The following is a 15,543-nucleotide window of genomic DNA, read 5'->3' on the forward strand; positions in this document are numbered from 1 at the left end:
TCCAGCTGCACAGCGATTTGTTGCTGCTGGAGGGATGGGTTTGTGCCCCACGGTCTCACCATGTGCCTTACCCTTTCAGCAGACTTATTTTCCCATCTTAAACCCAGTTAGTTTCCTCTGTGTCCAAACACATCCTCTTCCACATGCTTTCCATCAACAGCTCAGCTTCTCTTTCACCAGGGGACAGCAAAGGTTTCAGAAATCACTGACATTTCCAGGTTCACGCTGGAGTGGCCACATTCATCCTCAGAACAAGGACACGAGCCCCATTCTGTGGAGACACAGGGGGAATTCTGACAAAGAAGCAATTTTGTCCCTGCTCGTCCTCACACAGCCCACACCAAGGAAAGGAGCTGAGCTTCCTGGCCCCTGTGCCTCCTTGTACCCCCCTGGGCACTGCCCTGATGCCCATGGCACACCCAGAGCCTGCTAGGGCAGTGGAAGAGCTCACAGCAGTGTGGGCTGGGGTGTGGGATGCTGTGGGGAGCGCAGGAGGGGCTGGGTTGGCCCCTCAGAGCTGGGCTGCTCTCAGCACTTGCTCAGCTGTGAGTTCCTCAGAAATGTCAGCCTGGGAGTTCCTGCTCTGCTGTGCAAACACAATCAATCTGCCTTGTCAAGATGACTGAAGGAGTTAAAGTGATGAAGGTCAAGTCATCCCAGAGATCCTGAGCAGAGCAGCTTGTTCCACGTCCTGTGTCTTTCCCTTTGAGCAATCTCATCCCTGCTCGGATCCGTTCTTGTTCCCAGTGGTGCTCCCAACCCCTCGGTGCATCCCAAGGGACGCATGTCGGGTCACACTGTGCCACCAGCCTTGGGGCAGCAGCAGGACAAGGATCAGCAGCCACAGCCACAGGCACTTGCTCAGCCAGAGCCCCCAGGACTTGGGTAGGACATTCCCACCTCCTGCTGCAGCTCAGGGCTGGCAACTTTCTCCTACAGCCACCAGCATCCCTGCCATGCCCTGCACCTGCCGCCTTTACCCCCATGGCACTTCCCCCTCATCCCCGTGAGCCTTCGGCGCCTGAGGACAGGGGGATGTTTCCTCAGCCCAGGCTCGTGTCTGTTATTAATATACAATTGTAAACAGCCTTGTATCATCGCCCACCTCCAACCCCACAGCCCCCCCCCGCGCCCTCCCTCTGCTGCTCCCCACTGCCCCTCTCTGGAAATGCTGACAGTAATAAATGGCTGGCAAAGCAATTATACACATTAAGCTGAAAAGTGTGGAGCTGAGGTCAAAACTATTTTGTTTCCGTAATTACATGGAGAGCAAATTCGTTTTGCCAGGGATGGAAGCGACAGGGAAGGTCAGAGCGAGCGGGAGGCGGCTGGGCGGCCTGGATCCAGTGCGGCTCCATCGCCAGCTGAAGGCCTCAACCAGGGCCTAGGCAGGGGATGCGGCTGCAGCACTGCAAGGCCCAGCTGGGAGAGAGCCCAAGCTGAGGCAGTCCTGCCTTGCAGGAGCTCTTTGCCCCATGTATGGGGCTCCTCTTGCTTCCTGGTCACTTCCCAGTCACTTCCCAGTCACTTCCCAGCTACTTCCCAGCTTCTCAGATGTGGCTGAGCCGTCTGTCCCACTCATTTGAACAGGCCTCATTCGGCTTTGTGACTCTGCTAAGGCACCATATAAATAAAGCTCTGAAAATCAACTGCTGGGTATAATGACCTGCTTGTTCCCTCACTGAAGTGTCTGGGCCATTTGATATCTGACTTATTCATTCTCAGCAGAGGAGGAAAGTGACCTTCATCACGCAGAGCTAGGCTGCTGTCCCCACCCTGCTTGTGTCCCCAAGTGTGGCTGGTGCTAAGGGGTGATGGCACAGTGTCACCCACGGCTGCTGGAGGGATGGGCTGCGGTCCAGAGGCCAGAGAAGTTCCTCTAACCTGGGATGGTGCAGAAGAGGCGGGTGTTGATGGCATCAGAGGTGAACCTGAGCTTCCAGGACCTGAACAGATGCAATTTTTCCTGGATATTAACAGAGTCTCTTGGGGAAAAGTGTGTAATTGGCTTTTCTAGTGCTTGTGGCACTGGGTCACCTTTCCCCAGAGCCCAGTTGTGAGAGCCGGAGCTTCCCACCACTCCCTGCCTTAGGGGAGGCTTTGGGACAGGGGTGCAGGGTGCTTGCTGCTCACCCCCACAGCCCACCATCCCTTGCCCATCACTAGGGTGAGCTCCCTCCCTCGGTGCCCGGCCAGGCAGCAGCTCACCGGAGCAGGGGCCAGGTGGGAGAACCGGGAGGGGATCTGGGCAGCATTGGGATGAGGGTGAGCCAGACACAAATGCCAGGACATCTCTTGCAGCTCTGCTTGTTCTGGGCGCCAGGAAACACTTCTGAAACCTCCTCGGGGGCAGCTCAGATGTGTCTGGGGGGAGCTGGACAATCACCCACCTCACACAGGGAGATTTCCACTCTTTCAAATCTGCTTTCATGGGTTTTTCCTTTCTTGGAATCAAAGCTCCAAGACAATTCATCACGGCCCAGCTCCTGCCAGGGCATCGGAGTGCTCAGCTCCAGACAGAGAGTGGTAACAGGATTAATCTTTCTGTAACAAGGTCTTTAAAATAGTGATTGGAGCCCCACAGCCCTCCTGCAGGAGCTGTGCTGCCAGAGGGGATGCCAGAGGGGAAGCCAGAGGGGATGCCTCTCTCACAGGCAGTGAGATCGGGCTGCAACTCCCTGCTCTGACCCTTCCCTATGGATGAGGTTTAGGCCGCGGCTGCTCCAGGCCCCACACAGCACCAACGCTGCTCCACGGGAGGATGAGGAGAATGATGATGAGGAGAGCATCCTCAGAGGACAGGCACGGACAGGGATGGGGTCCCTGCTCCCCTGGGACCCCTCTGCACAGGGGTAAGGGGAGCAGGGCCCTCCCTTCACTGTCACTGGGGACCTGCCGCTGCCTGTCTGCAGCCAGATGGTGACCTGCGGTTACTGTCTCGGAGCCCCTGAGGTAACAGCTGGCAATACCTAATGAAACTCCAGGTTATTAATGACTTCCATGGCACATTCACAGGGAAAGGGCATTTCCTGCAGCTGTTTGTGTTTCAGCAGAGGCACGTGCAACCTTTCCAGGGATCCCCAGGGCCTCACCCCGTCACCGCGCTCGATGAGGGAGATTCAAATCAACTCCTCCCCATCTCCCCCCCGTTTCTTCTTCAGTTCACAGAGCATGAAGGAAACAGATGGGAGTTGAAAAGAGATTGAATATGACAAAGGAAGTCGAGAGACATTTATTTCCTCTCAGACACATTAATTAGGATGTCTGGGGACACTGATTAAAGTTTCTGGCAGAGAAAGGGAGCTGAAGCACCGGCCCCTCTCCGTGCGGCGAATGCCTGAACACACCAGCACCAGCACCGAGCTGCTGGCCAAGGGGAGCCAGCACAGGCAGCACGTGGCACAAAGGCATCCCAAAGCGGGGTGCTGAGCCCTGAGTGGGGTGCTGAGCCCTGAGCATCCCTGCCCAAGCCCCACACGGGACCCTGGCATAGCAGCACCTCCAGCAAGTACACAATGAGCTGGGATGAAACAGCAAAGTCCTCTCTAAATTAAATATATAGAACATCTGCAGCTCCCAAGCTGCTCCCAGCAGCCAAGGCTGCCATCCCTTGCAGTCTTCCCTCATTTTGCCACCTCTGCTCAGGGCTGTGCTGAGCACAAAATCTCCCCATCATTCCCTGCTCCGAGGGGACCTTTGGGAACACCTCCAGCACCTTTCCTTCCCAGCTCCTTACTCACACTGCCCACAATGACATGTGAGAGAGCGTGGATGCAGCTCAGCTCACGACACTGGAGAGTGAGGGAGGGAGTGTCGGGGGACGTGGGGGGTTTCCTTTTTATTCTCCATCAATAATTTCTGTTTAAAATTTGATAGACTCTGTGAAATCAGGTTTCCTTATTTAACTCACTCTGAGAGAATGCAATAAAGCTGCTCTGGAGGAAATCTGGAGGCTGCAGGTGCAGGAGGGGGTAGGACCATCTCCATCCTCCCTGGGCAAGGAGGGTTGAGCCCCACAGCATCCCCTGACTGCAGGGACTGCCCCAAAATAGCACAAGGCCAAGGCTTCTCTTTTGGCTCTATTTTTAATCCCAGCATGAAAGTCTCCCCCCTGACTGGGAGCTGAGCGTCATGCAAGAAACAACCCCAAAGCAGAGCCCAGCTGAGCCCAGCTTTGCTTTCATGGGTATTAAGCGGTCAGATTCCTTTGTTCAGTGGGAGCTCTCTCTTTTGTCTAACCGAGCTGGGAAATTTGCTGTCTGGAAGAGCACCAGCCCTTAGAAAAGCAGAAGGAAAACACCACTTAACCATTGCCTGCCCAGGGTGGTTGTAGCTGCACCAGGGCCACAGCCAGGAGCCAGCAGGGCCATCGCCCCCACACATGGGGGGTGTGTGAACCCACCGCCCCTTCCTCCCAGGAGTAGGACACAAATCAGCCCGTCAGCACAGACCAGGCTAAGAGGAGGACACACTTTTTATTCACATCCAAATCCTGCTCAGGGGTCCCCTTGGGCCACGCCAGCCAGCCGTGCTGCAGTTGGATGGGGATGGAGCATCCCACATCCCTCCCTCCTCCCACCCAGCCACTTCAGAGCCACGCTGAAGGAAAGACAAATAGTCGAGACAGAAAACAGCCAGCCCAGCCCAGTGCCCCAGCCTGTGCATCAGCTGTGCCTTCCCTGCTGCCCTGGATGCCCCAGCACCCCCCAAACTGTCAGGGGATTATCTTCTGGGGCAGAGCAGCGATCTGTGTTCAGACAGGCTTGTTGGATGGGGGCAGAGCCAGGGTGGCTGGGAACCAGAAGGAGAGCACAGTGACTGCCCAGATGCTGGTGACACCCCAGAGCAGCTGCACTAGCACCCACTGGCATCACCACCGGTCCTGGCTCATGGCTGCGTGGGCAAACACATGCACTGCCACGCTGCCAGCAGCACCGAGAGGATGGGGCCATAAGTTACCTGCTGCTTGCAGGGAGATCACGGGGAAGGATGAAGGCAGGAGGAGGATGAGCTGACCCAGAAGCCACCAGAGCAGCAAAGAGTTGGGGAATTCGCTTTGACAGCCGTGAGCGTGTTCCCTCCAGAAAGCTGTTCCAGGATAGAGAGCCTGAAGTTATTTCTGTCCCTCTGGCGCTCTGGAAACACCCCTTGGGCATCACGTTGTTTAAGTGGAAATCTGGCCATTTCTCCTGGTAGTGGATCCAGTGTCAGACCTGGCACAGGTCCCCTCTGTGCCGCGGCAGCGTACAACAGACCCTCAGACCCCTGGGCTGCTGGTAGCACTGTGGGGTGGGGAAGCACCAGGGGATCACAGGAACAGCACGGTGATTCCTCCAGCAGGATTTCATTTGGAAACAGCTCTTCTATTTCCATGTTATTGGTTATTTTGGGTTGAGCAGCTGCTCTTCTCATGTTGATATAAAAACCTGTTTCTTCCACTCCTGAAGAAATAAATTCTCTACTCCTGTGGCTACAGACTTCACCTTCAGGGAGCACTTATTGTTTCCAAGTTCACCGTGCTCTGGAAGGAATCTATATTCTTCTGGTATGGTTCCTGGGCATGAAAGCAATCTCTAAATACTCAGAGGATAAAATGAGGTCAAACCTGCAATTCCAGGGGGTTGTTGCTGAGTGGAACCAGCGCTTTGACCTGCCGCTTTGTTTCTGCCAGAGAGTTCAGAAAACAGCGCTGGGAAACTATGTAGTGATAAATAGAAGCCCACAGGCACGGGTGGGCTGAGCCTGGGGTTCCCTTTCAAGCTGTTCCCCCAAGAAGAGATTGGGGTTTTCAATTTACAGCTGAGGAAAAGCTGCTTCACACACAGGTGATTCCGTTGGCATCGTTCACAGGGCACTCGTGCCGCAGGGATCACACCCCCTCCTCTAGCACAGACTCCCCTGAGCACATGGATCAGGGCAGATAGTGGTAGGAAACCACATCCAGCACGTCAGAGCTCCTGCAGAATGGGGGGTTCCCTGTACATCCCTGTGAGAATCAGAGCAGGAGCTGGCAAAGCTCAGCAGATATTTACCCAGAAGGAGCAGGGATGAGCCAGGTCCCAGTATGCTCAGAGGAACCGCTCTGGTGCTGGCATGCTCATGGCTGGTCAGGGCACAGGGTCCCACACACCCTTCCCAGCCGCCTTTCCCCTGTACCCAGGGGGCTGGGGTCGTCCTGGGGGTACATGGCTGGGATGCTTGTCCAGGAGCAGGCTGCAGGGCCACCTCTGGGGCTGGCTGGGAGCTGTGCACTAATCACTGGAACGCTAATTGCCTGATGAAGGCACTCGGCTTTCTTCTTCCTGCAGCTCTTCTTGGAACCCTCCATTGTGTCTGGGGCTGAGCACAAGTGTTAATTACACCATGCTCATTTCCAAGGTGGATATTACAATGCCTTTCCCGTGGCAGCTGGGGGAATTCACAAAGGCATTAATTCCCCATTCTGGAAAAAATAAAGCATGCTAAATGTCCCCCCAAATGCACTTAAAAACTTCACACAATTCAGCACTTGCAGGAGTTGCAATTAGCTAAGCCAGTGCTGTATCTCCCAAAATAACCAGTTCCTTTCTTTTCCCATGCTTGTTACAACACTGCAGAGGTTGTTAGACATTTTCTCACCATCAGAATGTAGTTAGATTCAATTCCTCTACTAAAGAATTTCTAAACAGTTTCTTTGTAACCCCCTTCTTACAAACCCCTTCCTCCCTTCCAGCCACAAGGATGCCAACTCCCCAGAGTTACTGCAGAAGCATCTTCTGTCAGAGGAGGCTCGGATGAGGGAGGAATCCGCCCACCCCCACCCTGCCACTGCCCCCATGGTCACTGTGACCCCAAATCACCCAAGATGAGACAAGCTTCAGCTCTGCATCCCTTCCCTTGCTTCTCCCCCACCCATCGTGGGAGCAGGAAGAGCAGCCCCAGGTTCTCCCCACACAAGCACCCATCGTGATGTGGTTACAGAGACCTTGTACCTGAACTGGCCCCAGTCACTGATCACTTGTGTTTGGAAACGTACAGCAGGAACAGCACACAGCCCTCACAGCATGGCTCCAGCTTGCCTCTACCTGCTTAAACCCAGGAACATCCCAGGGAAGGCAGTATGGGCTCCAACAACTGCTACTCCAGGGAGCAAGAGCAGGCTGCACAGGATGCTCTGACAAGCTTTTGCTATATAAACCCCAGGAAACATTTGACATCCATGGAAGTCCCTGCAAACAGTCCTGCTCCTTTTGGGCTTCAGCAGCTCAAAGCACTTCAGAGTCACACTGATACACAGGCCAAAATTCCTGTCTCTAGACAGAGTCCAGCTCACATCCTGCATTTCCTATTTCATGTGTCAGCAACTCTGTACAGAGAAGTTGTGTGTGTATAAAGAATCATTGCTCTGACTGTGAGAACACGGGTTTCTCTGGGTGAGGAACATTATCTGTTTAACTGTGCATAGCAGCACCACAAATCCATACAGAACATGAGGCAACTTTATCACGCTGCTGTTTCCCAGGGAGCTTGGGCAGCATCCAGTCAGCCAGCCAGCACTCGGGCTGGTGCTCAGCAGTCAGCAGTGGAGCTGGGGCAGGGGTTGGCCATCACTTCATTGCTTCCACAGTACATCCCCCCTCCAGCCAAAAGGGTTACAGGACCTTTAACTGCCCAAATACCTGGGGCTTTCCTCCTCTGGAGAAAGGCACCCACAGCCCTGTGCCCCAGAGCCCGGCTTTGCTGTCACTCCGGCCGGGACACATCCCAGCAGCGTGTGGGCTGAAGCTTCCTGCTGTGCTCCAGGGAGATGCCCACCCCTATTTCTGTCTGTCAGCCCAGAGCTCAACCAACAGTTAAAAACAAGCTGTTGGAAGCAGTCACAGCAGCTCTGTACGTGTAGCTGATTGAAGTAAAAGAATCACACCCTGCAACTGCGAGATCTTGGTAATTAATACACATGGGTGATTGATTGACCTCAAAACTTTGTGGCAGGAAATCCATTCCCTTGCCAATCAATCCCGAGGAGCTGCCATTGAAAAAGGACTAAGACAGATGACACGGATGAATCGTGCTGCAGTGAGATGAAGCTGGGAACACAACGCTGGTTTCTCACTGTAACCTACACCAGAGCATCGGCTGTTCCTGTGCACATCGCCAGGGACCACATGTGGGGCGGCTGGGGAAGGCACCAGACTTTGGTGATGAGTTACACTGTGAGATGCAAACAGAGTGAGAAATCCCTTTACCCCAGGACAAGGTTTGCCGATGGATGGGTACCAGGAACATCATCTGGAAATGAGCTGGGAGCAGGAGGAAGCTGGGTGTGTCTGAGCCACTGTGAGGTCCACACCCTGCCAAAGGCTTTGCTGTCCCAGCCTGCACCCCACAGCTCGAGGACGTGTCGGCTCCATGGGAAGCGACTCCATGGAGTGGAAACCAAAGCGAAGCTGCTTCCCCCTGTGACACGTGGGGGTTTTGATGAGAACAACTGACCCCGTGGAAGCAAGAGCTGCCTTGGACACGTGGACAGCAAATAATTCAGTGCAAATGCAGGTGTTCTGCAAAGCATCGGGCTCCATTTCAAAGGGACACGTGTGAAAGCTGCCTCCAAAGGCTCTGGCTCACCTGGGCTCCACACAGCCAGGAGCAGAGCTGTGCATCCTGCGACTGGTGCTGGGCACAGCTGGGACCAATTCCTTCCACTTTAAGGCTTTTTCCAGATGAGAGCAAACAGCATCAATCTCCCTGATTTCGTGGGACCCCAGCCCTGTTTACACTGGCTCCATGATCCCCAATTTAAACCCAGGACATTCATGATTTCAGGTTGATTTGCAGCCGTGCAGATTTTAACCCATCAGCTCAAAGGCTTTTGGAGACCTACGCCGAGCACTGTGCTCATTATAATCAGCACTGCAAAAGAACTTTTGGCTCTGCCAGCCTCACTTCTAATAACTTGTAATAGCTAGATAAATAATAATGCAGTCAGGAGCCTCTTTGCAGCGAAAGGCAGGCACAAATTACCCTGAAACCCAACCAGTGCAATTAGAATTCGCTTTTAATTTCTCAGTGCAGAAGATTAAGGCTGCTGTCAGCAGTACTGTGTTCTCAGAGAACAGTAACTGAGCTCTGGCTGCTCTGGGACTCAGGCTCTGCCTGATCCCACCCACCCATGTCCCAGCCAGCTCAGCCCAGCCCAGGGTGCTGCCACCCCGCTGCCCACGCACCCACATCTTCCCGAGGGGTCCTGGGGTCCCTGCTGCCCATGGAAGCCAGTTATAGAGCTCTGGGCTTTTCTCTCAAGCCTGGGCTAGCCTCTCCAAGCTTTAAATTAAGCAAAGGAGGAAACATCTCTACGTGAAGGTAAACAGACCGGAGCACTTCAGGGGGACACTGCGGGGAGCGAAGGCATCAGACACCGACACACAGACGGAGCCTCCGGCATGGAGGCTGCCAGGGTGCTGCCAGCGCCCAAAGGACAGTGCCTGCCCCTCCTCTGGGGACCTTTCTGCAAGCAGCAGAAGACAAAGCCCCACTTTACACCCCATGAGCAAGGGAACAAGGACCACAAGATGGGTTTGCAGACATGAAGCTCCTGGGGATGGTGACACAGGGGAAGGTGCTATGGGTGAGCAGGAGGTTCCAGGTTCCAGTCTGGAATCGCAGCACAAAAGTGCTGGGAAAACTCATCTCAAGTTCTGGTATTCTTTCAGTCAAACTTGTAATTGGTTAATGTTTTAGAGCTGGGTCCCTGGGCATGCCAGCAGTTGCCTGAAACCTCAGATATCACCAGAAAGCATTCCAGAAAAAGGGGTTTGTCTATTCTGCTCCTAATCAGATGGTCTTGAGAAGCCTTTGGATAAAACTGAAGAGAAGTGGAGAAAAAAGTAAGTGAAAAATGGGAGACATGTAATGGAAGAAAAGCAGAGATAAAGTGCTGTCTGGAGACAGGAGTGAGGAAACATGCCCCACGAAATAAATTGAGAAACATGAAGAGACAATGAGATCTCATTTATCTCTCATGTGTTTCTCTTCCAGTGATTGAGCACTAACAGAGCAATAAAAGGGCTGCTCAGAAAGCTTCTCTTGCTCAGGATTCACAGGAACACCCAAAGAGCATGCTCTCAGCACAGCTATGAATATTTTTAAGGCTTTCCTTAAAAAGAAAGAGATGGCATCACCAACTCTGTATCATCTCTAGAAGCTGCCCACGTCAAATTTAGGTGAGTAAAGTGTATGAACTAGGGGATTAAGCATTTAATCTGGACAGAGGCAAAACAAGAAGCCCTTGTTGTTCCATCACTGCAGTAGAGGAACAAACAGCTTTAAAAGGTTTTGTGAAGCACACCTGTGACCTTGAGTCCTCAAGAAGAAATATCAGCAGCTGGTGCAAGATCTTCACGAGGGATCAGTGGTCATCAGAGCTCCATAAACCCAAACAGGCAGGTGGTGTGGGGATGTCTGCAGTATGGGCTGGGGCAGTGCCTCTCCTGCTACCCCCCTGCTCATGCAGCCCCAAGTGAACCCCCCAGATATGGCATTTTAGTCCAGGGGCTGTGGCTGGGTGGGGAAGAGATCATAATGCTGGGTGGCTGCTGGAGAAGGATGCTAAAAGTTCCTGGGGGTTGAGGAGGATTTTTGTCTCTGAAGAGGCAACAGCTTTTGTCATGACTGTGCTCAGGTTTTATTTTTAGGACGACCTACCCAGAGACGTGGTGTTAGCAGTGCAGAACCTCTGTATTTGCCTTTCATTAGAGCAATTTAATTTGCATTTGGCGAGTATGAAAATTCATTGTTGTCAGCAAGAACAGCAGCAAAAGCCTCTCCTGGAAATTTGTGCTGTGCCCTGAGCTGTGAGGGCAACCAGCTCTGCAGTCAGCACGTCAGCTCCCTCCAAAACCCCTGTTAAATTGTGCTCTGCTGCCCCTGCCCCAGTAATTCTGGGTTTTGGGCAGGGGCTTATGTTGCACCCAGGCAATGATGCCTTCCTGCAGGCAGAGGAGGCTGTGCAAGTGCTAACAGCTCCTGACGTGGTGGTCATGGAGCTTGGGATGAGACAGCTCCTTTCCAAGGGAAAATAGCAGCTTGGCCCAGCTCTCAGTACCCCTTACCCTCCAAGGTTCCCCACCCAGGGTGTTTTGGGTCTGAAGTCAGGCAGACATCACTTTGGGAAGGAGTCTCACACACGCATCAATTCCTTACAGTAGCTGTGGATCAGGGGTTGGCACGAGAAGCAGAGGGAAATAAAAGACTTTCTGGAGGAAAATAGGAGCAGATGGAGACTCTCCTGTCATGGTAAGAAGGTAACGGGCTCAGAAGACAACAGCCCTGTTTAATTACAGTGTACAGTGTCCTTGTGCTCACAGGGAGCACCAGGATGAATTAGTGTCCTCCTGCTCTCCAGGCAGTGGGCACGGCCTACAGAGGGAAAGTGAGAACTCATCTCTGGGAAAGAAGATGAAGTCGCTGCCAGTGAACCCCCTCTCTGCCCCCAGGCAGCTGTGTGGAGGAACAACCAGCCATTTTTCTCTTAAATTCCCTCAGCTCTTCAAGTGGGGAGCATAACTCAGACTCTGTCCTAAGGGCCCCTGTGCTGCCCCACACAACAAGAGCTGGATGCGGAGCTCCAGCCCAAAGCCAAGCACTGCCCTCTGCATCCCAGAGCGCGGGCTGGGGGTACCACAGCACCAACCCCCCCAGTCAAACCCTGGTTCCACAGAACAGGCAGGGAAAGCACGATTCAGTGGCAGTGTCTGGCAATGGATAGGTGCAGAGCTCACTGAAGACTCTGCCCATTTATCTTCAGGGGGCTGGGATTCCCCATTGGATGCAAAACCTCAGCGGGGAAGGGGCTGGAAAGGGCCCCTCACCTTCTGCCAGGCAGTTGGGTTTTCCAGGGGTGGAAAGGCTGGCAATTTCAGCTGCTTTTGATCAGTTCTCTCTTCAGCTGTTACTTGCTGAGATTAAGTGAGTTCTGATTGGAAAATAAGCTTAACCAACTGCTTTATTAGTCAGCGGAAATTGCTTTGGCTAATGGACAGGGGAAATATTGGAAGAGAAATCAAGACTTGGAAAGTGTTGCTTAGCAGGGACAGTTCAAGCTCCCCTAAATCACATCAGCTCTCCATTTCCTGGTGGTACCCAATGCAAATGCAAGCATGCTGTAGGCTCTTTGTCAAGAGGGAAATAGTAGGAAATTTCCCCAGTAGTGGAAAGCAATTGTGTTAGATGTATTGAAATAAAGATGATTTATCCAAATCTGTGACTGGGAATATGAGTTCTTGAGGCATAAAGCCCAGACCTGGTTATTTGACTCACTTTCTAATAAAACTAAAAGGTTCATTACTGGAGATGGAGAAGGCAGAGGGGGGGTTGCCTGTTGCTCCCCCTGATCATCCTGCAGTAAATTCCTCCCAGACACAGAGAGCGTCGCTGGTGAGAGGCAGCGGGAGGAGCTGGGTCTGGATGCAGCCCTGTGCTGCCACCCAAGCGGGGACATGGGTGGCTGGGGCTGTCCCAGCACCAGCACCCCCCTTACAGGGGCCAAAACAGAAGCAATTTGGGTCGAGGTCCATTCCTAAGGAGGGAGACCGCGTGCTGGGTACATCAGGTGACAGCACCCTGCCCGTGACCACCAATGTGCATGTGGGGACAGGTTGTTTCGGGTCACACAGCTCAGCCTGGCCTCAGGTTTCCTCTGCAGTGAACTCTCAGCTCGGTGACAAATGCATTTTGTCACTCCCTACATCATAACCGGTTATTTCTGGTGCTAATTAGAGCAGAGGCATCATCGCAGAAGTTATGAGTATCTCTAAAGGCTTTGCAGTTGTTCCACTCCTGCTCTGCACACAGCTGTGCCCCCACATCTGGAACACAGCAGCAGTGGCAGGGAGCTCTGTGCCGTTAGCCAGGAGGGCTGGGTCACCTGGAAAAGTGTTTGGCCAAGGCAGAACCCCCCACGTTACATCCCTTCAGCCTGGGCAGGCTCTGTGTTTGGCTCTGCTCCTCCGTGCATCAGAGCTGGAATGAAAGCAGGGCTGGGGGAGGAAGCCAGGGAGCAGCCCCAAGGCTGACAGTGGGTCTGCTCCATGGGAACACCCAAATCCACACCTGAGCAGGGAAATATCCCTGGAAAGGACTGACGGATACCACCACATCCTGCAGCACCAGGTGACCTGACCTGGGCTCCAGCCCATCGCCAGGCCAGTCGTTCCCCACACAGAGGATGTGGAGACACCAGGACTCATTTGGCTGTCAAGGGAATTCTTTCCCATGAGTAGCATTCCCCACGTTTTGCTGCTTTAACTCTTTAGATCACTGAACTGTTCCAGACCAGTTACTCCCTCGTTATGGTGCTGTGCCTACTGCCAGCACAAGTACAAATAGTTTTAACAACATGACACGTGATGTCACCCCCCTGATGTCATCCCCAAGCTTTGGGACAGATTTTTGCTTAACAATTGGATTTAAAACCCACACAAACCCCCAAGCATCACACGCTGCCTCTGGATGTCCAAACACATTTCTTGCTGAGCACCCCTTGCGTAGCCCCCAGGAGCTGTAATGTGATGTCATACATGATGTAACATGCAAACTGCTGTTTTCTCATTAAGTGCACCATGTCAGAACAATTTCCCTCCTGCTCATTAAAATACCTGTGCTTTCCCATCCTCAACTGAATGTCAGGTCACACTGGATATCCTAGAAAAGCCAGAGCCGTTTCAGATCCCATTTCACGTGAGCACAGGGAGGAAAGCTGAATTTTTATCACCCCTTTTTTAAAATTCGAAACCTCCAGGATGGAGAACAGATACACCCAGCCCACAGAAAACCAGTGCTGGGGCTGCCTGCTCCCACACCACAGCCTGCCTGGCAATCCCCACGCAGATCTCCTGCTTCCTTCATGCCCTGTGTTCCACTGAATTAAGCTCAGAGATTAAAGCAGTAAGAAAATAAAATTGAATTAGGCTGATGAGAATGCAAATAATGTCATTTGTAATTAGATCTTTTGTCTTCCCATTTAATTCCCTGCTCTTTTATAGTCTTTCTCTTCCCAGCTTCTGTGTCTTCTCCTCATCCTCCTATTGAGTCTTTGGAAATCCCTGGCTAAGCCCCAAACAACACGTCCACGTTCTGTAATCCTCAGACAAGCAGCCAAGGGAGCGGCTGTGGTGGTGGAGCTGGCTGAGGACAGAGATCTTTCCCTGGCCCCCAGTTCCCTCCAGGACACTGGTACACAGCATCACTGGGCTTGACCCTGTCCCTTTGCTCGCCTTCACCTCCCGCATGAAACCCTCCTCCTCCTCCTCCTTCAATTCCCCACACCCAGCAGTATTAAACACTAATTTCCCATTTATTCTCCATAAAACCCACTCCTTAGCTCTTAACAGCTTTCCTAAAGCCATCACCTGCTTTGTCTGGGGTTTAATAGCAAATCGATAGTGTTGTAATACAATGAAATTAACATTGATTTACCTCTTCTAACTGGCAGCTGCACCAATAGGCATCATCAGTCCGTGTGCTCCTTCCAGGAGGACCAGGCAGCCTCCTGCAGCCTGGCTCACTGCTCTTTGATAATCATTAATTACAAAAGCTGGCATACGGCTCACAGAGGGGATTAGGCAGATGAACTACCCGCAGCAGGTTTCTAAATCAACGCAGAAGTGGAACCTATCAGACCAAGGTGGGGTTTGGGATGCTCAGCCAGCAGGCACAGCCGCCCAAGGACGTACAACCACCTTCGCTCACCGGGGCAGGAGCCACCTGCACTTTGCTCCAGGATCTCCTGGATGGATTGACAAAGGTGTGCAGAGCCCCCCACTCTGGGTCTCTCCAGCACAGGCTGCAGAGCTGATCTCGAGGTGTCCAAGCTGTTCTATGGAAGCTTTGCTGGCTAAAACCCCCACGTAATTACATCAGTACAACCTGCTGCATGAGCATCCCCCAACCTGCAGCTCCAGGGTGTAAATTGCCTGCCCCACGGGCTGGGACAGGAATGAGCAGGTGAAAACGGATTTCTGGCCAAGGAAAAGGGACCTGTGTGTCTCTTGCTCAGGGGGCTGGTCGAGCCATTTCTCATTTCAATAATGCAGTGATTAACCTGAGGCAGGAGGGGGTGTTCCTCCCAGACAGGGAGCTCTCCACTGCAGTTTACACGGGATCCACAGCGATTCTGTTGTATTAATATAATTACTAGACAATCCATTTCAATAACATCATCATGACCCATATTTCATTCCTCAATTACTTTTCTGATTAGAACAGTTTCTATGCCACAACCTCCTCACAAACCCATCTCTAAAATGACTGTTAAAAGTGAACAATCCAATAATTACTCTCACCATGTTAAGCCAATTAGCCCAGTGGCAACAGAGCACAAAGGTATTTTTCTTACAGGTGGCTCACCAGCCGTGGAGACAGGAGTTCCACAGAGAAACCCATCCTTCCTCTGAGGCTTCTGAAAAACCCTCCCCTTGCCTCAGCACTGGAATCCAGGAGCAGAAACAGGATAGATTGGGGTAAGAAAGCAGCTCAGAGGCTGCTCCTTACACGCTGCCGTGTCACACA

The 15,543-nt window shown here is 52.7% G+C and overlaps 1 protein-coding gene across 1 annotated transcript in view; it reads right to left on the minus strand.

Annotated features, from left to right (window-relative positions):
• Positions 1-220: 220 nt before the first annotated feature.
• The window catches only part of TAFA3 (TAFA chemokine like family member 3), a gene marked incomplete at its 3' end in the record, with an annotated part of 37,918 nt that continues 22,595 nt past the window's right edge, over positions 221-15,543 (minus strand). Inside the window, exon 5 of the mRNA XM_084275821.1 lies at positions 221-271. Coding sequence (XP_084131947.1) covers positions 221-271 — 51 coding nt within the window. The remainder of the gene's footprint in view (positions 272-15,543) is intronic.

The sequence above is a fragment of the Gallinula chloropus genome, assembly GCF_964237585.1.
Source record: "Gallinula chloropus genome assembly, chromosome: 27".
Classification (NCBI taxonomy): Eukaryota; Metazoa; Chordata; class Aves; order Gruiformes; family Rallidae; genus Gallinula; species Gallinula chloropus.